The sequence below is a fragment of the Gadus chalcogrammus genome, chromosome 9 (genome assembly GCF_026213295.1).
Source record: "Gadus chalcogrammus isolate NIFS_2021 chromosome 9, NIFS_Gcha_1.0, whole genome shotgun sequence".
Classification (NCBI taxonomy): domain Eukaryota; kingdom Metazoa; phylum Chordata; class Actinopteri; order Gadiformes; family Gadidae; genus Gadus; species Gadus chalcogrammus.
This window is the reverse complement of record NC_079420.1, coordinates 18,997,518-19,021,025: the sequence shown is the minus strand read 5'-3', so window position 1 is coordinate 19,021,025 and position 23,508 is coordinate 18,997,518. Positions and strand designations below refer to the sequence as shown.

The 23,508-nt window shown below is 40.6% G+C and overlaps 3 protein-coding genes across 3 annotated transcripts; 2 read left to right on the top strand and 1 right to left on the bottom strand.

The window, feature by feature from the left end:
* The first annotated feature begins 805 nt into the window (after positions 1-805).
* gpia (glucose-6-phosphate isomerase a) lies at positions 806-11,346 on the top strand. The gene is made up of 18 exons (XM_056598614.1): positions 806-1,041; positions 2,025-2,115; positions 2,955-3,023; positions 3,667-3,786; positions 4,747-4,830; positions 6,204-6,350; positions 6,916-6,987; positions 7,153-7,197; positions 7,333-7,386; positions 7,651-7,711; positions 7,978-8,021; positions 8,330-8,482; positions 8,900-9,029; positions 9,164-9,240; positions 9,452-9,580; positions 9,879-9,954; positions 10,284-10,350; positions 10,762-11,346. Exons 1-18 carry the CDS (start codon positions 923-925, stop codon positions 10,883-10,885), a joined length of 1,662 nt encoding a protein of 553 aa, XP_056454589.1. The 5' UTR covers positions 806-922; the 3' UTR covers positions 10,886-11,346.
* A 782-nt stretch (positions 11,347-12,128) lies between these two features.
* Positions 12,129-16,960, top strand: hsd17b2 (hydroxysteroid (17-beta) dehydrogenase 2; the record flags this gene model as incomplete). The annotated part of the gene is made up of 4 exons (XM_056598885.1): positions 12,129-12,348; positions 13,912-14,097; positions 14,190-14,327; positions 14,489-16,960. Coding segments are annotated over 4 exons (897 nt in total), but the record flags the coding sequence as incomplete, so codon positions are not given.
* On the bottom strand, positions 15,181-18,203 carry mphosph6 (M-phase phosphoprotein 6). Its single transcript, XM_056598645.1, has 5 exons — positions 17,573-18,203; positions 17,336-17,448; positions 16,474-16,564; positions 15,841-15,944; positions 15,181-15,590 (listed from the first exon to the last, which is right to left on the bottom strand). Exons 1-5 carry the CDS (start codon positions 17,618-17,620, stop codon positions 15,461-15,463), a joined length of 486 nt encoding a protein of 161 aa, XP_056454620.1. The 5' UTR covers positions 17,621-18,203; the 3' UTR covers positions 15,181-15,460.
* Between the last annotated feature and the right edge of the window lie 5,305 nt (positions 18,204-23,508).

The window sequence follows — 23,508 nt, the reverse complement described above, 5'->3', positions numbered from 1 at the left end:
AATTAATTTAAATGTGTTTGTGTGTGTGTGTGTGTGTGTGTGTGTGTGTGTGTGTGTGTGTGTGTGTGTGTGTGTGTGTGTGTGTGTGAGAGAGAGAGAGTGTGTGTGTGTGTGTGTGTGTGTGTGTGTGTGTGTGTGTGTGTGTGTGTGTGTGTGTGTGTGTGTGTGTGTGTGTGTGTGTGTGTGTGTGTGTGTGTGTGTGTGTGTGTGTGTGTGTGTGTGTGAGAGAGGGTGTTGAAGACCTGATTTATAATAAATCACACAAATAGTGCTGTACAACGGGCACCACACTGCATGGTTGTTCTGTTTTATCTGATCAAAAATGAGAGATTCTGTTTCAATAACTGAATGCTAACATTTTGAGTTTTTCTCCGACAGACCACAGCCCTGACTGATCCTGATGCATTCACTAATCCTTGTGGTGCCAGCAACACCTTTTTTTTTTCTGATACCCTGCATGACGTGCTGCTCTGTGGTTTTTGGTAACACAATGTTTATATCAAGAGCATACAAGAAGCAGCCATTCATTACAATTTGGTGTATTGTGCTCTACATTCATGATACGTTTAGACAAATGTGGACAATTGGATAACGACATTGTTGTATTTGCATATTTTATGCTATGTAGGCCTATAATACTTGATTTTATGTATACTTGCATGTATATTTATTTGGTAATACTTGGCAAGCATTCTGTCTACTTGACTACGTTGATCGGCGGCTGTTCAGTTTACGTGCTCTTTATCGCAGTGGGTGGAGTCCAACAAAGGGAGAGGTAACCCCTCCATCTGCTATTGGCTAATCCCGGTCCACCATCTCCCATTGCCTCACTGCACTGGGCTGTCAAATATCATCGCTTTACACACATAAACTTATTTCCGACCAAGGTTTAATTTGAGGGGACCGGTATCATCTCGGCACCATGGGACTTACAAATGATCCAAACTATCAGAAACTGGAGCAATGGTACAAAGCCAACGTTGGAAACCTCAATATGAGGAAAATGTTTGAAGCAGAGAGCGATCGATTCAGCAAATTCAGGTAAAAGAAACAAGAATTGCTACTTACTTATCCGTGTCAGAAATAGTAGGCTTATCGGTTGTTACCAACATTACCAATGTTCTGTAGCAATAATAATAATAATGGTTGTTTAACGTCAAACGATAACAAGGAAATATAAGACAGGATGTATGTTGGAAACTGTGAAGACGATATTTGCTTGGTGACATCTCGTCCAACATATATACATATAGGCCTAGTTCGTTTTGGTGAAATATAATATTTCATGTGACACGGGGATCCACATATTGTTATAATCGCGGATGTTCTTTCGCCATTGGACACAACACTGGCGACACAGCTTGCATGAGATATTGTGACAAGGTCATCCTTTAAAATATACACCTCTCGGTTTTTATTTGCAAGCGAAAGCTCTTTCAAAGTGGATCGTCAGGAGATAATCATTTGCGGCGCTTTTAAACCAGTACATTGACTGTGAATCATAAAAACACGCATAGGCCTCGTATCGTTTGGTAATAATACTAGCTTGCTATCATAGCTAGCTGACATTGACCCACTAGACTGTAAGTAAAGTGGTCAGTGGCAGCAATATTTGGGTAACTTTTATTTTAAAGACATGGATCTGTGCTACATAGTAAGAATGTCAAGCGGCCAGTGTGCCTGGTTTCAAGAAAATATTCCCATTAAGGTCCGTCTACGTGCGGTTCTGCACACCTCGTCGCAGAACCACTGTCTGTCTGCAACTTCCTATGTTGACAGCCGAGCCTACGATATATCGCATGATTTATTCACTGATCTATAGATAAGGTATTCTCTCAATTAATGTCTCCATTTTTTATTAGTATAATATTATATGTTTAATAAAACAACCGAACAATTTCTTATTATAGCAGTTTTTTTTATTTATGTGGCCGTTTTTTACGATGTGCATAGGCGATTTGGCTCCCAAGTCAAATATCCATACCACCTAATTTTGCACTCTGTTCTTGTTTGTTGTTTAACAGTAAGACTCTTGCGACTGACGATGGAGACATCCTGCTGGATTACTCCAAAAATATCATCAACGAGGATGTCATGGCTATTCTTTTTGCTATGGTAACCATCCATTCATGCTACAGTCTTTTTCATTGCTTGTGGTTTTAGAAAGAGAAAAGGCTTGGCGCCGGCATTAGCCGTGTATGTTAGGGATGAAGCGATTTGTGTCAGCTGTAATAAAACATAAGCCCCTCTGCTCGTAGCAATATTGCTTGGTCTCTAGACTCTATGCCTTCCCATGAAGAGTGTGTGTGTGTGTGTGTGTGTGTGTGTGTGTGTGTGTGTGTGTGTGTGTGTGTGTGTGTGTGTGTGTGTGTGTGTGTGTGTGTGTGTGTGTGTGTGTGTGTGTGTGTGTGTGTGTGTGTGTGTGTGTGTGTGTGTGTGTTGCTTCAACCAACAGGAGATTCTATTGTGCTTGTCGGGACCTGACCTGCTTGCCTTCCCCTCGCTGGGAACATGAATGTTTCTGCTCTATCGCTTCTTCCAATCAGTCACTGAACTAAGGCAACCTGTGTTAAAAGCAAAACCTGAAGCATGCCATCAGATTTTGAGAGTCAATAACACGTATTTCAGGACACAATCACCAGTCCAACTAGAGCAGCGTCGCTGTTTTCACTTATTCTGATAACATCTCCTGGAAGGCGGTTGCAAAGCACGTTTTGACTGAAAGGGACCCAATGACTTCCTCTTCCAAATCGAGGAAGCAAATATTGGTAAACGGACAGCAATTGTCTGTCTTCACACACACACACATGCCATTGTTGAAATGCAACCGTATGTTACACGGTTATGTTTGGGTTGTGACTTACACAATCAGAGTCGGGCTGCCAAGTGTGTTGCAGGTATTACACACATTGTTCCTCTCCCCCCCCCCCCCCCCCCCCCCCCCTTCCATACAGGCCAAGTCGAGGGGAGTTGAGGAGGCAAGAGAGAAGATGTTCTCAGGGGATAAAATCAACTTCACAGAGGTACTGACAAATGAATAAAACAAACACAACCAATGGGGCACAGTAAAATACAACTCTCATCAGGCCTGCACACCATCTTATCTAGTGAAGTATACTAACTAGAGTATAGCTAACAATAGGCTAATGCTATCTGCCACATTCGGGGTGTGGACAGGTTTAGTACTCTGCCTGTGTGAATTCCTGCCAAATTAAGAATGATATCTGGCGTTGAGAAAGACGGCTGCCTGACAATAGACCACTGCATTGTCTGGGTCACCGGTATTCTCAGAGACTGAGACTACGTATACATTGTGCTTAGTCATTCAGGCCAGGGACACACACACACACACACACACACACACACACACACACACACACACACACACACACACACACACACACACACACACACACACACACACACACACACACACACACACTGTGATGCAATGCAATGGTGTTGCATAACACTTACATCACAGTGACTGTGTAGTTTGTATGACATTGTAATGAAAGGGAGAGGATGTTCAACACGCATGGTGATGTCGAAAGGCAAATAGATCCGGGTCTTGTTTGTATAAATAACATTATGTCCATGAGTTTGTGTTGCATTTACGAATAACACCAAAGAGTGTACCTTGCTGAATAATTTCTGTGTATGCAGGGTCGTGCTGTTCTCCACGTTGCCCTTCGTAATCGCTCTAACACGCCCATCCACGTGGACGGCAAAGACGTCATGCCAGAGGTCAACGGGGTTCTGAACAAGATGAAGGCCTTCTGTCATGTGAGTTGTGTGTGTGTGTTTGTGTGTTTATGTGTGTGCGTGTGTGCGCCTGCATGCTGCATGCTATATGTTAGTATTGGCTGTTGTAGTCTTCTGTGCTCTCCTGCTATGGTTCTCAGTTAGCTCACCTCTTAACTCGTAATTACTGTGTTAAGGTGTTGCGTTGCTCACATTTTGATCAGGTACTATTCTTGGGTGTCTCCCAAGTCTTATAGAAAGTTGAAAGGTCAAAGAGTAGTGGAACCAGTCTTTCCTGTGCTACAGTAGCAAATACATATTTGTCTGTGGAATTAACCCAAATGGTTGAATGCTTTATTTGTGACATCTATAAAAGGTAAAATCGTTTCACAATCTTAGCATCATCCTTCCGGCTCTTGTCTAGTTCCAGTCCTGTTGGGTCTAGTCTAGTCTCAGTCCTGCTGGGTTTAGTCTAGTCTCAGTCCTGCTGGGTCTAGTCTAGTCTCAGTCCTGTTGGTTCTAATCTAGTCTCTGTCCTGCTGGGTCTAGTCTAGTCTCAGTCCTGCTGGGTCTAGTCTAGTCTCAGTCATGTTTGGTCTAGCCTCAGTCCTGTTGGTTCTAATCTAGTCTCTGTCCTGTTGGGTCTAGTCTCTGTCCTGCTGGGTCTAGTCTAGTCTCAGTCCTGTTTGGTCTAGCCTTAGTCCTGTTGGGTCTAGTCTAGTTTCAGTCCTGTTGGGTCTAGTCTAGTCTCAGTCCTGTTGGGTCTAGTCTAGTCTCAGTCCTGCTGGGTCTAGTCTAGTCTCAGTCCTGTTGGGTCTAGTCTAGTCTCAGTCCGGTTGGGTCTAGTCTAGTCTCAGTCCTGTTTGGTCTAGCCTCAGTCCTGCTGGTTCTAGTCTAGTCTCAGTCCTGTTGGGTCTAGTCTAGTCTCAGTCCTGTTGGTTCTGAATACAGCTTCATTACAGCTTTTCTAGGTTGTGACCTGTGGATTGGGATTGTTTTCAGAAAGTGCGCAGTGGCGATTGGAAGGGCTTCAGTGGAAAGGCCATCACGGATGTGGTCAACATCGGCATCGGAGGCTCTGACCTGGTGAGTACCGCACCCCCTGAGCCCTTCCCCATGTCATTATGTGTTGTTATGAGAACCTTCATATCAAAGGCTGATGCTCTGTTACCTTGCGAGGCAGCTGGATTCGCTAGATTATGATCCCACGGGAATCAATTTAACCAGGCTTCAAGCTATGCGTTTGTGTCTGAACTTTTCCGATCAGCTACGTGAAAAGTGATTGACAGTGATAGATGGGTGGTTCATCCAATCACCTGCCAAGTCTCTTTTGAAAGTGCCTGCAAAACGCCAAACTCCAAACTCTGCCAGGAAACACCAAACCCTAACCATTGAATGTTTGCCAAAGCATACAACTACAATTTTCATACAATGCCATTGGTTTGATGCCATTGGTTGGTGCAGTGGGCTGTAAAAATCAAGACCCAATCATTGTGACTTGAATGCTTTAGCTCGATGTTCATCATAAGAACTTGTATTTAACAAACAGTTTTTTACATACAAACCGATTTATATTAGTTTAAATTAGCTTCACACTCTCTTAATAGAAAGAGGAAGTCAACCTAAGTACAATGATTTATTAAGCAACAGGAAACAAAGCAGTGCTTTGTTTGCTTATCGGTTTGCAATTTCTTGAGGCAATGGACCTTTTGTGAGTTTGATTGTGAAAGTTCAGGTGTCAACCGTGAGGATGAGAAGATTTGATATGGCAACAGAATTGTATCAACAGAATTGCATTAACATTTTGCTCAGGTATCACTATGATTATGAGGCAATGGTGATTGTACAAAGTGCAAAGTGTAACCTTAGCAAAGATTGAGGATTCAGCCTATTGGCAAACATAATAAAGATTCAGATCAGAACTTATTAACATGGCACCACAATGGTTGTTCTATATGACAGAACTGCCTTGTTGCTTCTGGACAGAACACAATTTGAAAATGGGGTTTAGGAATAGCCTTCTGAATAAAAAAATAATAATTCCAAAACGTAATCACACTTACAATATTTGAAGGGGCCGCACACAGTTGAAATTGTTAGGCAGTAGCCATGAGCAGCCCCTAGCACTAAAGTCACTGTAGACAAACACCTTGTCATTTTGCATTAGCTGCTGGCCTCGCGTAACTGAAGCCAGCAGCTAAAGCAATATGACAACATTTCACCCAAGATGAATGTCAACTGGTCTCCACCAAGATTTCAGCCTGTATTTCAGCCTCAGTTATTTACAAAGAGAGAGGTGGGGAAATGTGAGGAATGATGGTGCATAGACACTACTATTTGAGTGTTTTTTGTGTTAGTTAGGGGATGTTGTATAATGTGGCCAGTGAAGCCATTTAAAGACTATAACTGTGATTAAGGGTTATATAAATTAAAATAACGGTTTCCCTGTTGGACCCTAGGGACCGCTCATGGTTACGGAGGCCCTCAAGCCCTACTCTGAGGGAGGGCCAAACGTGTGGTTTGTGTCCAACATCGACGGCACACACCTCGCCAAGACCCTGGCTCAGCTCAACCCAGAGACCTCCCTCTTCATCATCGCCTCCAAGGTAGGGGGAATACACTTACTCTTATGCATACTCGGACGGGCACACAGTTAGACAGGTACTAGTTTGCCGATGGACGTGCAACCAGAAACTCTCTGCGTAGATTAAAGCGTCGGCCTCAATATTTGAAGTAATCACATTTTTACAAGACGCATAATGCGTATCGTCTGATCCCTTGTTGGTGTGATTTTGGGGTAAAGGAATTATATTTTACAGTTACCCCTGAATAATGAGCACGATGCCTCTCAAAACAAACAATGTATTTTAATTTAAATAAAATCATAATAGGTCTAGCTTTCTTTTCTTGATACCCATTCCATCCTAATTCCTAATTCTTGCCTAATTTATACTAATTTATAATTATCTCATTCTGAAAGATGGAACTCTCTGTATATTTTGACGCTCACATTTATAGTGTGGCTGACGGCCTGACGGTTTGTTGTTCTGTGAAACGTTATCCGTCCACTCGCTGGAGGGGAAGGGGATCAATCTGTTTGTTTGTCCGTGACCAAGACCGACACAGCATGTCCTCTGGGCTCAATCGTTCTTTGGGTCCCTCTCGTTTCAGACGTTCACCACCCAGGAGACCATCACTAACGCAGAGTCAGCGAGGGAATGGTTCCTGAAGACTGCCAAGGACGTAAGTGGATTAGTCTGCTGATGACCTAGTTGGTCAGCAGAAATCTGATTGCAGGCCTCATCGGCTAATGAACTGTTTTGTTTACATCTGTCTGCCTTTTCAAAGTATCATCCTAGCTGGATTTCATAAATGTCATGTTATCCATCTCCCCTTTTTGTTACACAGCAATCCACCGTAGCCAAGCATTTTGTGGCCCTCTCTACCAATGCAGTGAGTAGCCATGTTTTCAGCCTCTGTCTTACTTTCTGAATCATGTCATCCGAGTCCCCTCCCTTAAAGGCATTGTGAATCATCCCCTCTCTCTCTCTGTCTCTCTGTCTCTCTCTCTCCCTCTTTCTCATCCAGCCCAAAGTCAAGGAATTCGGCATTGACACCAACAACATGTTTGAGTTCTGGGATGTAAGTATTCATGATTAAACTGCTGACTCTTACTGTGCTTGTATGAACACGACCACACCTGCCTGCTGTTTTACCTAACTTAAATATCTACTATATGACACTTAATGGCACCAATAAAAAAATTGAAAAATATAATGTATCGATTTTTTGCTGGACCTGCAAGTATACTAGAACAAACCAAACAATTTCTGCTTGAACAAGGCTTTCTCTGTGCGCTTATTGGTTGACTGACTGTGATGTGGTGTTGTGTCCGCCTATCCTCAGTGGGTTGGAGGCCGCTACTCGCTGTGGTCCGCCATTGGTCTGTCCATTGCACTGCACATAGGTATGTCTGCCTGGGCTGGAGCCTAGACCCACTCAGTCCTAATGCACTGTGGGGCAGCTCTCGGATTGACTTGACTGATCGATTGAGAGTCACTGTTCTGAGTTTTAAGTTCCAGCTTTACGACATTATGTCCCTGAAAACCTGTTACAAATATAATTTCAGCACTACCTCATAGCGCTGGATATATCTATCCAAGTCATACAATGTTTGTATATTTCTATGTGTATTTACCATAATCTATTTTGCATTCTGCTGCTGGTCTCCAGGCTTTGAAAACTTTGAGCAGCTTCTCTCTGGGGCTCACTGGATGGTAGGAACCACTTTCTCTAGCCATGCTCTGTAGGATTGATTTAGGTTGTTGCATTAGAGGGCGCCAAAGAGTAGAGTCACCGTGACTCACTTGGTTTATTGTCCTTTTTTCATCTGTACTTGCAGCAGAACATTGTGATGTTGTTAGTTGGTGTTTTGTTAATACTTTCTAAAAGTAGGAATGTCCATGCTTTTACTGATATATTTTTATGATGATGATGATGATTATAATTATTATATTAAACAAAAATAAAGCCAGCAAACCTACCTTAAACAATATCTGACGGTTGTATCCTCTCTGGTCACCAGGACAACCATTTCCGCAGCACTCCATTGGAGCAGAACGTGCCGGTGCTGCTGGCGGTGCTTGGCATCTGGTACATCAACTTCTTCCAGGCAGAGACCCACGCCATGCTGCCCTATGACCAGTACATGCACCGCTTCGCTGCCTACTTCCAGCAGGTCAGTAAGAGTTTAGCACTTTAGAGGGTCAGGAGTTTACACGATCCCCATGGTAACCATCCCATTACCACCCCCCCCCCCCCCCCCGTGGTAACCATATCGAATGATGAGGGCTCCAACTTGCAAATATAAAGAGTATTATCTTTCTATTGAATTATTTTTTTGTCGTTACAATTCAGTATGCTACTTTATAGTGAAGCATGTCGTCGAGGTGCAATCACCAATTCTGTAGTTGACTACATTTCCCCGGAAAATATTGAGACCAACCGTGGCAGACATATACCAATATTATTATCATCATTCATTTTGTTGGTAAAAGTTTTTTTTGATAGATAGATAGATAGATAGATAGATAGATAGATAGATAGATAGATAGATAGATAGAATAAAACTCCACTGTGTTGGTCTGATCCACAGGGGGACATGGAATCCAATGGAAAGTACATCACTAAAGATGGTGCCCGGGTCGGTTACCACACCGGACCCATCGTCTGGGGCGAGCCAGGCACCAACGGACAGCATGCTTTCTACCAGCTCATCCATCAAGGTGCTACAGCCGCTCGGCTCTGAACGGAGACACCAACATGTGTCTCAGTTATAAACAAACTGCTAAGTGGACAGGTAGCATGTCTTTCCTGCTTATTGTGTAATTGTGTAACTGAAGGATCTTTGTCTCCACAGGCACCCGCATGATTCCTGCAGACTTCCTGATTCCTGCCCAGTCCCAGAACCCAATCAGAGACAGCCTTCACCATAAGGTACCGCCCACATTTACTATTTACATTCAGCTTTGTTAAATACTGACCTTTTTTGTCTAATAATATCAATTCATGCACGATAACCTTTTTACAATTTTCAGTAAGATCTTAATACGAATAACCAAAGCCGGTACCGGATGAGATGCATGTGGCACTGCTTTTTGGGTGTGCTTTTGTGTAGCGAAAATCCGCAATCTGTGATGTTCCACAGATTCTGGCGGCCAACTTCCTGGCCCAGACTGAGGCGCTGATGAAGGGGAAGACCTCCGAGGAGGCCCGCGGGGAGCTGGTGGCTGGGGGGCTGGGAGGAGAAGCCCTGGACAAGCTCCTGCCCCACAAAGTAGGTGGAGGAGCACTGCTCTCATTAGTGTGCTGTTTGGTGGGAATGAATGGTACAAACAGTGCTTCTGCTGCTACCAATGAACCCATTTTACTGCACTGCAAAGACACAATCTATTCTATTGCACCGAATCGCAACAATTCAGGCATGTATCCTTCCATCCACAAATGGAAAACAAATTTTCTGCCAAGGCGATATCCTTCTCTACATGATGAGATAGTTCCTGTATTTTTTGCCCAGAAATATCGGCCCCCCAAAAGCTTACGTATTGAGTGTTTCCTCTGTATTTCCATGCAAGGTATTCGAGGGGAACAAGCCTAGCAACTCCATCGTCTTCAAGAAGTTGACTCCCTTCATGCTGGGAGCACTGGTTGGTAAGTCGGGATTGTAACTGTTTTTACTAAGCCACCCGGTAATTAAGTATGCTGTGGTGTCCTTACAGATGAAATAACCTAAGGCTTGGTATACATGATTCATTGTGGACAGACTTTTAATAGATCATTTTTACTGATACCGGTTTTTTCTCTAAATAGCAATGTTTTAATTAGCCAGCATCTTATGTTCTTTGGAGAACCAGAAATGAACCCGGGAAATTTCTAAATGAAAAACAATTAGTTTTCTCTTTTGTGATATGAAAATGTTATGCATAGTTTCACAGATGAATCAATGTGTTTATTTATGGGCTTTTGTTCTTTCTTTCTAGCCATGTACGAGCACAAGATCTTTGTACAGGGGGTGATGTGGGATATCAACAGCTACGATCAGTGGGGGTAAGAGTGTGACCTTTCGAGCTGTATTTGTGGTGTTGTATGCCTTGATAAGTAACAGCATTTAAGGTCAAACTATATAGATATAATAATCAGAAACCAGGAACTGTATGGGTTAGAAGTTACTTTAGTAGGAAGTCATATGTTCTCAGGTCATTTTTAAAATACCTCATGTAGTGTATTTACTTTTTAACTGTAATGATTCTCCCTGTGTATATCACTAAATAATCTCTTAACAAATTCGTAATGAATGGATTGTACTTGATTCTTACTGAGTCCAATACATCTGTCAACAAAAGAATAATCTATCACCCAGATATCTAAATCAATACCCGGTTGAGGCTGTGTATTTGGCAAACACCAGACTGCCTGAATGCTGTGGATGAAATAACATGCTGTGGTCCTGTTGCACAGGGTGGAACTGGGAAAGCAGCTCGCCAAGAAGATCGAACCGGAGTTGAAGAGCGCCGATGAGATCACCTCCCACGACTCCTCTACCAACGGGCTCATCAGCTTCCTCAAGCAGAACTTCGCCTGACTTCCTCATCAATATCCCCGGCCATGATGCCCCTTGCCATGTCCACTGGTTGGGAAGTCCACTCTGTAGTCGCTGAATTTGCTTATCTGTTTGACGCGTGTACGTTCTCTGTCGATCGTCATAGCCCCTGACACACTGGTAACCAAGCACTTTATGTTTGTGATCATTGGTCAGCTAATTTTAATGTTAATCATGTCTACGGTATAAGGGAATAACCAGCCAAAGGGAGTGACCAGTAGCTATTTCCTAAAGGACTGTTATCAATATCACCTCCCTCAAATGCATACATATATTTCTGTCATTTATGAATTTGACCTTTTATCCTCCCTCCACACACACACACACTTCCAAGACATTGGCCACTGACTTTCAGAATAAATGTTCCATTCGTCACTTTAATTGTTCTCCTGAGTGGTTATTGTGGAGAATAAAAAAAATAAATAAAGCACGTGTATTTTATAGTGGTTATGATCATAATGGGGTGTGGATGTGTCAAGGAATTTTGTTTCCTGCAGGAAGGCTTTGACAAATTGAACACGAAACAGGTTCCTAAACACGTACCATGTCACACATAAAAAACATGACCAGGGCGTGGCTTCATATTTGTGGCTGTCGTATCGCGTCTTGACGTCTACTGATCATTCAGACCTGGTAGATGACTTGCAGAATGGAAGTCTCAGAGGGCTTGTTCTGGGGCTGTGCTGTTTGCACCCTGGCCACAGCTTTATACTTATGGCTGTGGGGACAGGGAGGGGGTTGCCTTGCTGGGTTGGGGGCTGCAGCCACGTTGGCCCTAGAAGGTCAGCTGTACATTGGGGGCTTCCACGGCGTCTTTGGAGTGCTTACTATGTGCTGTTGCTTTGGTGTACACCATCTTATTCGGGAACGAAGTGATGAGTTTCTACCCATGCAAGGAAAATCGGTGCTGATAACAGGTAGGGTTTATTTTTCATAAACACAGGTTGGTCCTATTAAACATTAAAATAAAAAACATGTTTAATCAAATCATTATTTAGGGGCATATTCATTTGTAATCTTGTGACATGAGTGAACCCTTAGTGTTAAAACATGCTCTAGATTTAAACTCTGTAAATGTTACAATCTCAAGACAACCTTAAGACATGCCTGAAACATACCAAACCTTGTTTCCTACCCAACCCTCAAGTGAATGGAACACCTTTTTCATTATGTTTCCTTAATGCACCTTGGCACAAAGATAGCAGCCCGTTGATGCATCTCCATTACAGGCTGCGATACAGGTTTCGGCCATGCACTGGCCAAGGAGCTCAGCGACAGGGGGGTCCAGGTGTTTGCTGGTGTGCTGGATGAGCACGGTTCTGGGGCCCAGGAGCTGAAGAAGCATGGGTCCCACCGTCTGGAGGTGCTACAGCTGGATGTGACGGACCACTCTCAGGTGGACCGGGCGCTCCGGCACATAACGGCAGCTCAGCTGGGGGAGGGAGGTGAGGTGAATCTGCCTACAGCTCAGATCATTCTAATCATTCAGTGGTCAAGGTTTGACTCCTAAACAAAGCCTTTAATGATTATTAATGAACACAAAGTATCAGCATCACTAGGCTGTTTTATTTGGGGCTAAAGCCCTGGAAATGATTTAATTAGCCCTGAATATAATTTTTGGATAAAAAACAACAACAAACATAACCAGACACACAGCAACCTCAAGTGAGTTAACCTATCCTATCCCCAGTCTGATTCATATATATATATATTCATATATATATATATATATATATTCATATATATATATATATTCATATTCATATATATATATATATATTCATATATATATATATATATATTCATATATATATATATATATATATATTCATATATATATATATATATTCATATATATATATATATATATATATATATATATATGCATATATATATATATATATATATATGCATATATATATATATATATATTCATATATTCATATATATATATATATATATGCATATATATATATATATATATTCATATATTCATATATATATATATATATATATATATATTCATATATTCATATATATATATATATATATATATATATATATATATATATATATATATATATATATATATATATATATATATATATATATATATATTCATATATATATATATATATTCATATATATATATATATATTCATATATATATATATATATTCATATATATATATATATATATATATATATATATATATATATATTTAAGGTCTGTCTCACTTGTATTCATTTTACTCAAAGCTTTTCTTAAAGCTATAATAAACTGTATTTTGTTTATTTAGGTAAAGCATTATGAAAAAAACTGCATGCACAATAAAGCATACAAAAAAATTGCCTCGCGTTACGCGCGCATTTCCATTCTCCCTCTGGGCTAAGCCCCGGATGTTTATGAAACATAGAAACGCCCCTGCCAAGTATCAAGTTAATGGTCCGATTGTACTTGTCCTGTATTAAAAGGGGCAGTGCAGAATTTAGTGGCCTTTAGCTATATGGACTTGATAGAGATGAAATGTAATGTTCATAAGTATGTTTTAAGTAGTGTACAATCCCATGCATATATTAATCTGGTTTTCGTAACCTCTGAATGAGCTCTATATTTATATAGGGAGCGGGTCTACATCCAGGGAGCCTGCTATATTGCAGCATCATGTTTCTACAGTGCCGCCCCAAACTGTTAAATGATGCTTTGACTTCTAATTATTTTTATCCTTAAAACTATTATTCCCTGTAAACGATGACTTTTGGTTTTACAGACTAAATACAATTGAGCTCATCACTTGATACCATGATATAATTTTGAAAGTATCGATGGGTAACTTACAGGCAAGTACAAAGCACAGTAGCTTCTCCTACTCCCTTGCAAGGGAGGGGTGAGGGTTTATGGACCGCTATGTACCAGTAAATCCAACTGACTGTACCTTTTAGATAGAAAGAGGGTAAACCGTCCCATCGGCCTGTTCCATTGGTGTTATGTCTCCCTCTCGTGGCAGGTCTCTGGGGTCTGGTAAATAACGCAGGCGTCCTTTGCTGTTTGGCCGATGCCGAGATTCTGCCCTTCACAACCTTCAGAAGATGCATGGAGGTCAACTACCTGTCTGCAGTCTACCTGTGTCAGGTGTTCCTTCCTTTGCTTCGGAGATCGAAGGGCAGGATAGTCAATGTCACCAGCATGGGAGGTAGATTCAACTGAAAAGCACAGGGGGAGCTGCTGCATCGGACCTGCGAATATCTCTATTTCATGTATTCACTGCGATATCTACTGTTTTAGGTGAGGTGCCCTTCTGCTTCTTCTCTGCCTATGGAGCCTCAAAGGCAGCTCTTGGTTGCTTTTCCAGAGTGCTGAGAATGGAGCTGGCTGCTTGGGGTGTGAAAGTGGTTGTCATTCAACCTGCAGGCTTCAGAACGAGTAGGTCCTCTGTTTGATCCACGTCAACCTCTACTCTTTGCAGTATGACTAGATTTCCCTATTAACACACGTTTTAGAAAATCAACAAGCTCAGGTGAACTTATCGGTCTGAGATGCGTTTTTTTTTTTTCTAATAAACTCAAGGTTCATGTTGGTTTCAGACATCTTCAAAGGCTGTGAAGAAAGTAAAAAGAAAATTCTCCAAAATCTACCGTCAGTTATCTGCAGAGACTATGGGGAGACGTACGTTTGTTCCATGCAAGACTGCCTCTCCAAAGTGGGCCAACAGTCGCCAGAGGACCTGCGACCCGTGCTGAACGACATGTGCCACGCACTCATGGCTCCATCCCCCAAGGCCCGCTACACCCCGGGACAGATGGCCTGGCTGCTCCCCCTCCTCTACCACCTCTGTCCCACGGTCATCTCCGACAAGCTCCTTAAAGGCCACAAGTTTGTTGACTGTGAGCCAGCAGGTTTAAGTCCAAAAGCTGGTTCCGAGTTGACTCGGACTTAGTAGTGGGATTTGTGGGAGCAAGTTGGGTACAGGCACGATCGAAGCCTGTGTAGGACCCTTCTTTAAACCATAAGCATTGTTGTCATTACGTTCATTAACTCCTTCCACTATGCGGTCATTGATGGAGTCTTTGTCACAAATGCTTATCTATGACCATCAAGTTGTTTGTAGTACCAGAATAACTAAAACCTCATTGTAAAACAAGAATCAGAACTAAAACTGTATTGGATATTTCCCCTCCATCAGTACATGTTTACATTACCATAATCTTTCCATCCAGGTAATATTCTATGCAGTAAACTACTCTTGAGTAGTTTTTATTTTTTTTTATCTTTAAAGACAAGGACAAGAGTGATTGAACATTAAGTCAATAGTTTAATGGACTCGTTTCCAAATGTAATGCGATTGTAAAAAATCTATTACAGAAGAATCACATTGCATATCCATTAAACTCAAAATATATACATTTAGAAAAAAGGATGTATAACATCCAAACATCTTAAAATAATGTTATATCCGAGGATATTCCTTATAAAAAGTACTGACTAAAGTACTGACTAGGAAAAGAGAACACATTAATATAGTAATACACAGTTGTTTAGTCCAGAGTGATAATGGGCTAATCTTGAGGTTTTAAAAATATCTTCTTGGTAGGTTCTGTAACAGTTTGGACGACGTCCTTTTCGATAGCAGATCTGTCCCTCTTCTTGGCAAACTTTTTCTTCATACTGTCTACGAGACTCTCGTACCTTGAAAATGTGTAAACATTGAAGAGATAACGTAAGAGTACGGTCACGTTGAAACAAAAGTAAAATATGGAATCCTTAGTATTTATTTTAAATGTAATTCATCAACGACCAACACAAGGAAAATCGAAATTGTTGCTGCAGCAGCAAAGTTAAGTTTTTGTTTTGAAAAATCAAAATCAACCAATTTATATTTAAAGACAATAAATGCATTAACTTTAATGCTATAATTATTAATTGGAGGGGACCTAACCTTATGGCCATTTCTTCATCAGTGACATCCGTTATCATTCTGCTTAAGTCCTCCACATCCTCCTCTTCGGTTTCCTCCTGGACATTCATCAGCAGCATGAGCTTCTGTAGTAGACGCAACCGAAGAAATGTTTGACAGATCACAATTAAATTAGCCATGAATTCTGCACCTTTTTCCAAATAACTAGCAATATATGTGTATATATCCTTATGAAAACATGTTTCTATGGAGACACTCTCGCCAATGCAAAGGTTGGGGACCAAACTACACTGTCCATTTTAACCACTCTCAATGTCTAGTCCATTCATTGAGAGTTCTGCTAATGCATGTTCCCTTATGGAAAGTATCAGTGCTTTCTTCCTGATGACACATACGGGAGACCAGTGTGTACTTTCAAATAACGGACTATTCATTGGAAAGTCGTTATAAAGACTTGTGTAGTTTTGTCTTCAGCCATCTGCGTTGTTCATACATAGCACATCCTGTACTGGGACATATAAGTACACCATTCTATTTATCATTACACAAAAGTGAGTTACACACAAGGTGAGGTGATGCATAGCTGATAAGTATATAGAAGAGAAAGTATTCACAAAGGTAGCTCTTGTAAAACCATGAGAATTTAAGACCAACCTCCACTTCAGGATTAAAACCTTTGAATGATATACGGCCATACTTGAGGTCCTCACACGGCACAAAACTCCTTTCTTCGATGATTTGGTTCCTGAGATGTCAAAGCAAAAGAATTACAAAAAACGCACATCACACAACGACGCTGAAGTTGGCATCCGATTCGCAGCATCCGATTCAGCAGCTGGTCCACTTTAAATCGGTCCTGATTGAAAACCACTACACCTAGACTCTTCAAATCTGGACTAGATTATCACAGTGAGGCTATACATTATAATAAACATAGTTACAGATTTGTGAAACCTTTTTTCTATTTGTGAAAATGCAATACAGGCTCATTTTAATGCTTTTTAGGGGTCCAGACTGCATTAGAACGGGTCCTGATTGAAAACCACTACACCTAGACTCTTCAAATCTGGACTACATTATCACAGTGAGGCTATACATTATGTAAAACATAGTTTCAGATTTGTGAAACCTTTACCCTATTTGTGAAAATGCTAAAACTATGTTTTACATAATGTATAGCCTCACTGTGATAATGTAGTCCAGATTTGAAGAGTCTAGGTGTAGTGGTTTTCAATCAGGACCGATTTGAAGATTCTAAGTGGTTTTCAAGCCGAATCGGATGCTGCGAATCGGATGCCAACTTCAGCGTCGTCATCACACAGCTATTTTTAAGTCCAGTTGTCAAATACAATCTGTTATTCGACATCTTGGTTATAATAACGTCTGACCAATTATAATTTCGGTGATCAATACTATTTAAAACTGAAACATTGATCTGAAAGCGTTTTGATTTCTTCATTACGTGGTTATTAAACGTGGACAGCGCAAGTCAACATAGATTGTGATTAGCACATACTCTTTAGCCTTGAGCTCTGGCAAGTCAAGATACCAGTGCTCATCGCTTATGATTCTTTTCTCGTCCTCTTCCAGCTGTTTCTTAGTTTCTGCGTCAAGGCCTCTCTGCATGAACTAGAGAACATCAAGACACAGGTACATGAGGTTAAATAAGTAACTTGGTTATCACAATCAAGTAGCTTCATTAGCTGGCACAGCATGGGCAGCTAAGACTAGCACGTTGCTAGCAACCACTTACCTTCATGCGTAAGAGGTTATTGGAGAGTTTTGCTGCATCGTTAGACATCGCTGAACAAATGTATACTTTCACTTCAAGAGCTATGTATTATAGCCTGGTTATGATGAACGTATGCTGTCACCCAAGCCACGAGTTTACTTTGAGTCTCCCAGGCAGCCGGTGTTGTACAGACCCAATCAATCGAGCACAGGGCGCATTTTAGAATGGCATGTGGTTGAAGTCTGCCTAGTACACAGTTTAATCAATACAGGTAACTGGATTGTTCTGGTTTTGTTTAGAACGGATACATCATTAACACTAATCGATAATGCCTGTGGCATGAAAGACGGACGATTTATATGCACCAAAACAGATATCAAAGGCATTTAAAGAGTTGACATTAGAACCACTTAGATGATAACCGATAACCCTGATGATGCCAAACAGCAGGAAATATGACAAAATGTATAGCGTGTTGAATAGCGTAGTTAACAATCAAGCAGTGAAACAAACAAGCTAATAAATAAGCAAAGAAACATGCAATCAGAGAGAAATATATGTTAATGGATCCATCCATCTAGGCTATGAAACCTGAAACATTTAATCAATTTATATAACACGTGAACGCGGGATCTCCAGTAGAGGGCACACTTGAGACAGTAAGAACAGAGCCTCTACAAGATTTATTGTGTTTTTGGCAGTATAGATATTTTTGGTAGTATTTGCATATATAATAATAATATGCATATATATGCATATTATTATTATTATTATTATTATTATTATTATTATTAGGTGAGTTCTGCATGCAGCGCTCAACTATTGTTCTTCATAAGTTTTATTCTTTCTTTCTTTATTATTCTCTCTACAAACTTTGGGACCTATCTCCTTCCTCAATTTTCCACCTAGGGAATCACAGTTTTAGTGAGGACGTTCAGCCGTGTTGCCAGATTGGGCGGTTTTTCTCGCCGGATTGGGCTACTTTTGGAAGACGTTGAGGCAGTGTTGCCAGATTGGGCTGTTTTTCCCCCACTCTATTGAGCTACTTTTAATCACGCACTGGCTCGCTATTCTCTTAAATACACACACACACACACACACACACACACACACACACACACACACACACACACACACACACACACACACACACACACACACACACACACACACACACACACCAGCAGTGCAGGGCAATACATCTGACCTTTTACATTTCTGCATTTTTAGGAATCCTTTGCGCTTTTCTTTCAGTCACTTTATTTGTTTCCAACCATTAGCTTTTTCTTAAATGGTGTGCATGTTTACATTGTTTACTCCATTTTAAACTTTTGAACTTGTTCAAATCCCTTCACTTGATTTAAGCCATTTAACGTTTCTTTATGTCTGAGCCTACGTTTACATGATGACGGTCTGAACAGAGGACGCAAAAGTCACTTTTTATTCTGCGTTTAGGCGAGCGTTTTCGGGAAGAAATCTACGTGCATACGGTGTCGCAAAAGTGTGTGGATTTCGATTGTGTATGCATGCCAGACGGCTTGGTGGTGCAGTGATACACTATCACACAACACCGCCATGTCTGAGTGCATACGCAGAATCTTCCTTCTTCTCTTATCTGCGCCGCGAAAACCAAAACATATTTACAGATCCTTCTCTGTTCAGTAATACTATCTGTACATATCCTGTACATTTTGTGGAAATGTACGTTTATTAGAGCTGCCAGAGCAGCTTGACGGTCCAACGCATGGAAATAATCCAACATGTTTGTTTATTTCCCTGTACTGGCGCATGTGTGTGACGTAAACGTGTACGCGACGTGAGCAGATCTGAGCAGAGTTTTGCATCTTGGCAGTGTAGACGGAAACGCTACGGCGGAGCGTATTTAAGTTTTCCACTCTGGAGGGTGTATATATATATAGAATAGTTGTATAAAATAGTTAATTCTATATATTTGAGAACTTTGGTCTTTGGGTTTATTTGGAGCGGCCTCATTCATCCCAACTCCCCAGATAAATTACTTTTGGGAATGTTCTCTCTTTTTCAGGCCAGAATACCAGACTAACATTCCAGTTAAAGCTTAAGTAGCACTCGACCCTCTCGCCCTCGAATCAGACCACACACCCTGCCCTCGGTCAGTGGACACCATTCTGAATTATAAACACGTTGCAAATCCGCTTTGCTTATTTTCTTTATACAATTCTCTAGATTTCATTTTAATCTCCTAATGAAATGTGCCGAAGGTTCCCAAAAATAATTGGGAATTGTTGAAATGCAACATTAAGTGAATGCCGTCATTACGAGGCTTTGATCTTGGAGTGGGTCTGTTTTGTTGCGAGGTTGTTTGAGCGAATGATCATCTGTGAATGACATATCCAGTCCCAGCGTTTGAAAAGATAAACACAATTACTGCATTCATATAGACTAAGTGAGAGAGAGACCTCAAGTGTTATTACAAAAGATAAATGCAAGTGCTTTGTGATTGACTCAAGGCAAGTAGCCCTCACAGAATTAAGCATATAGGCTAGGCCCGTAGCAATGTCCAATTCATTAAGCCTGAGTGTTCATCTGGACACAACTTTTGGATCGAACTTCAATACATTCACTAGGCCATTGAATTATTTGTTTGGATTTTTCTTATAATAACATAAAGCCTAAATCGAAAGAAACCTAAAGTAATCTAATGAGTTGAGAAATTTGTTTCTCTTTCATTTCCTAATCTGTGGTAACATGGTAAAATATGAAAAGGGACTAGATAAGTAAAAATAATATCCTATAACAAAATGTGTCCATATGTTACTAAGTGTACAAATGTACATAAGATGAAGGGATATCAACGATTGGAATCAGTTTCTAACCCTATATTTATTTGATTTTCCTATTTTTCCACAAAAACAATAACAAGACAAACCTATTAGTAATAATGAAACAAACAAACAGAAACATATATTGGTGGTTACCGGAAATAGCCTAAAGGAGGGACACAGGATACAAGATTTCAGGTACAGGAGACTTTAAATAATGTTAGAAAAATCCTGTCCATGATAATTCAGATAGGGCTTCCAGACTTTGTATAACTGATCTGTTTTGATTTGTAAAATGCTTGTAAGGTATTCAAAGGAACCAGCTCAAATACAAATTTACACCAACCTTTAACAGAAGCGCCCTCAGCACTATTCCATTGTAATAATGTATATTTTCTGGCAGAAAAAGTTATAAATAACCTCTTGCTTGTTAGCCATAGGATTGTTTCCACTTTGGATGGCCTTTTTTTAAATTTTGAATTTGCTTATATGAACTCCAGGCCTCCAGAGAATATTTGTTGTGATGAGATTGGAACAATTATCTTAGATGCTTTTTTGAAATTCCTAAAACATAGTACCTTGTAATCTACATTTCAATAAAGATGATTCAGTGTCTACCCAAATAGAGGAGGTATCATTCTTTACCCAATCAGATAAAAACCTCAAGTCTATGGTTTGACATTGGGCAAACCATAGTCACGCATAAAACTGGCAACTGCACTTCTAGGTTTACGTTTCTTCCAAATAAACAAAAACAATATAGGGATAATTTGTGTAGGGTAAAGTAATCTAGGCTACACATACATTTTTACCAGGGGTTTTCATCATAACCAAGTTACCATTATATCAGGAATCAGTTACCATTATATATTTGATTAAATGATGGGGCGAAACTGAGGGAAACAATCTAAAAGGAAAGGATGGAATGGGAGTATGATTGCCCACGGGCAAAGCCTCTGACTTGTTTGTTGAAGTTTAGCCTTTAAAAAAAGGCTAAACAGGTTAATAATCCTAATGAAAGTTGGAGATGATGTTTCAGGGTTAGATAAGAACACTAGCACATCATCGACATAAAGGGTTAACTTCTGACATACATCTCCCATATGCAAACCACCTATAAAGAGTGTCATTCTTATAGCTGAAGCAAGAGGCTGGATAGCTAGTGCAAAGGGAGAAGTCTGTGACAGAGGACAGCCCAGTTGTAACCTTTAGTAAGGTGTTCCTGGTTACCCTACCGGGACGAGACATTCACTCGAAGAACCTTGTTAACAAGTGATACTGCCCATATATTACTGGTATTCATGCTCATATCCGGAAGTACTGAGAAAATAAGTATAAATGGTAAGCTATATACTATCTCCACATCATGACCTTGATTAAAAACAGGTTTAAGACATTGTTATTTATTATTTTACTGGTTTATTTGAAACAGGGACCATGCATGAGGTTCATTAATTACGTGGAGTAAAAAGATGGCTTGTACAAGATTATAGCTAAAAGCTAATTTCCATCTGCAGTCCCTGGGCAGGTAAGAAGAATAAAATAGGATAAAAGGAAATAAGAACAGGCATGCACACAGACGCACGCGCACGCACACACACACACACACTCACACACACACACACACACACACACACACACACACACACACACACACACACACACACACACACACACACACACACACACACACAAACACACACACATATAAAAAATAGACATATGCAGAGAGTACAGAATAATGATTAGTGCTGACAAGTCTGATTACTTAAAATCCATTTTTTCGCTTCACGTGAGAAAGTATGGAAATCTGTAACACTTTTTAGATTACTGGGGAGAATGTTCCATGCTTTAGAAGCTCTAAAAGATAATGCTGATTGCTCAGATTTGGAAGGGTTGGACACATTTTTTCAGAGGTGATGAACCAGCATTGTGAATTATTTTATGTATTAGGCGCACATCAGAATTTAGTATGAGGTTTTCAAGGCTTAGCATGTTAAACAATGGCACATTCGTGGTACTGAATTTTTTTGTCTAGTGTTTTCAGAGCTTGTTGTAAAGTGATCAAATGGATTTCAAGGCAGTCTTGTAAGCCTGGGACCAGCTTGACATACAGTAATGTAAGTGAGACATAATCATAGCATTTACATCGGTCTTAGCAGCATCAACAGTTGATGTATTTCGAATGTGTCTAAAATTAGCTATGCTGTACTTCACTGTATTACCCATCTTTTGTGTTCTTTTTTAAAAGTGAATGTAGTGTCTAAAGTCACTCCCAGGTATTTATACTCATCAACAACTTTTTTCTATCTACATGTTTGGAATAGTACTTTGTTTAAATCTTTTTCGAAAAGACATGGTGACAATTTTATCAGTATTTATTTAATGTAAATTGTTCAGCCACTTTGTGACTTAGTAAGTAAGTGTTTGTGTCAATTTGGTGGTTCCTGCCACATTGATCATATGTCATATGAGATAACAGGTAAGATCTTTAAAGCATTTAGAGGTTAAACAGTTTAGCAAATATTTTCGCAAATGCGGCATAAATTTTGTATAGATCCCTGCTCACCTATGATGTTTGAAATCGCATTGATTCTACTAGCGGAATTATGGGTAAATATTCAGATTGAACACACACTCTTCCTCGTTTACCATGATAGAAAATTGACAATTAACCTTTTGGGTTTTGGGGGGTCATAGGTTAAACAGGTCTTTCCTCCCATGATAAATGACAAATTAATTAGATTTCAATGGTTCTTGCCTCCACCCCCATATTCTCTTGTATCTCAATGTGCATCGACACCTGTGTGCGTGGTGTGTGTGTGTGTGTACGTATTTGTGTGTGTGTGTGTGTGTGTGTGTGTGTGTGTGTGTGTGTGTGTGTGTGTGTGTGTGTGTGTGTGTGTGTGTGTGTGTGTGTGTGTGTGGTGTGTGTGTGTGTGTGTGTGTGTGTGTGCGTCTGTGAACGCCTGTGTGTGCTTGTGCTTGTGTTTGTGTTTGTGCATGTGTGTGTGTGTGTGTGTGTGTGTGTGTGGTGTGTGTGTGTGAGAACAAGCGTCTGCACATGTGAATGTGTGGGTGGACCATCTCACGGTGCTTCCTTCCCATTGTCGGTGAGCAGCCCTGCTGCGACGGCCAGGCGGTCAACCCTCCCTG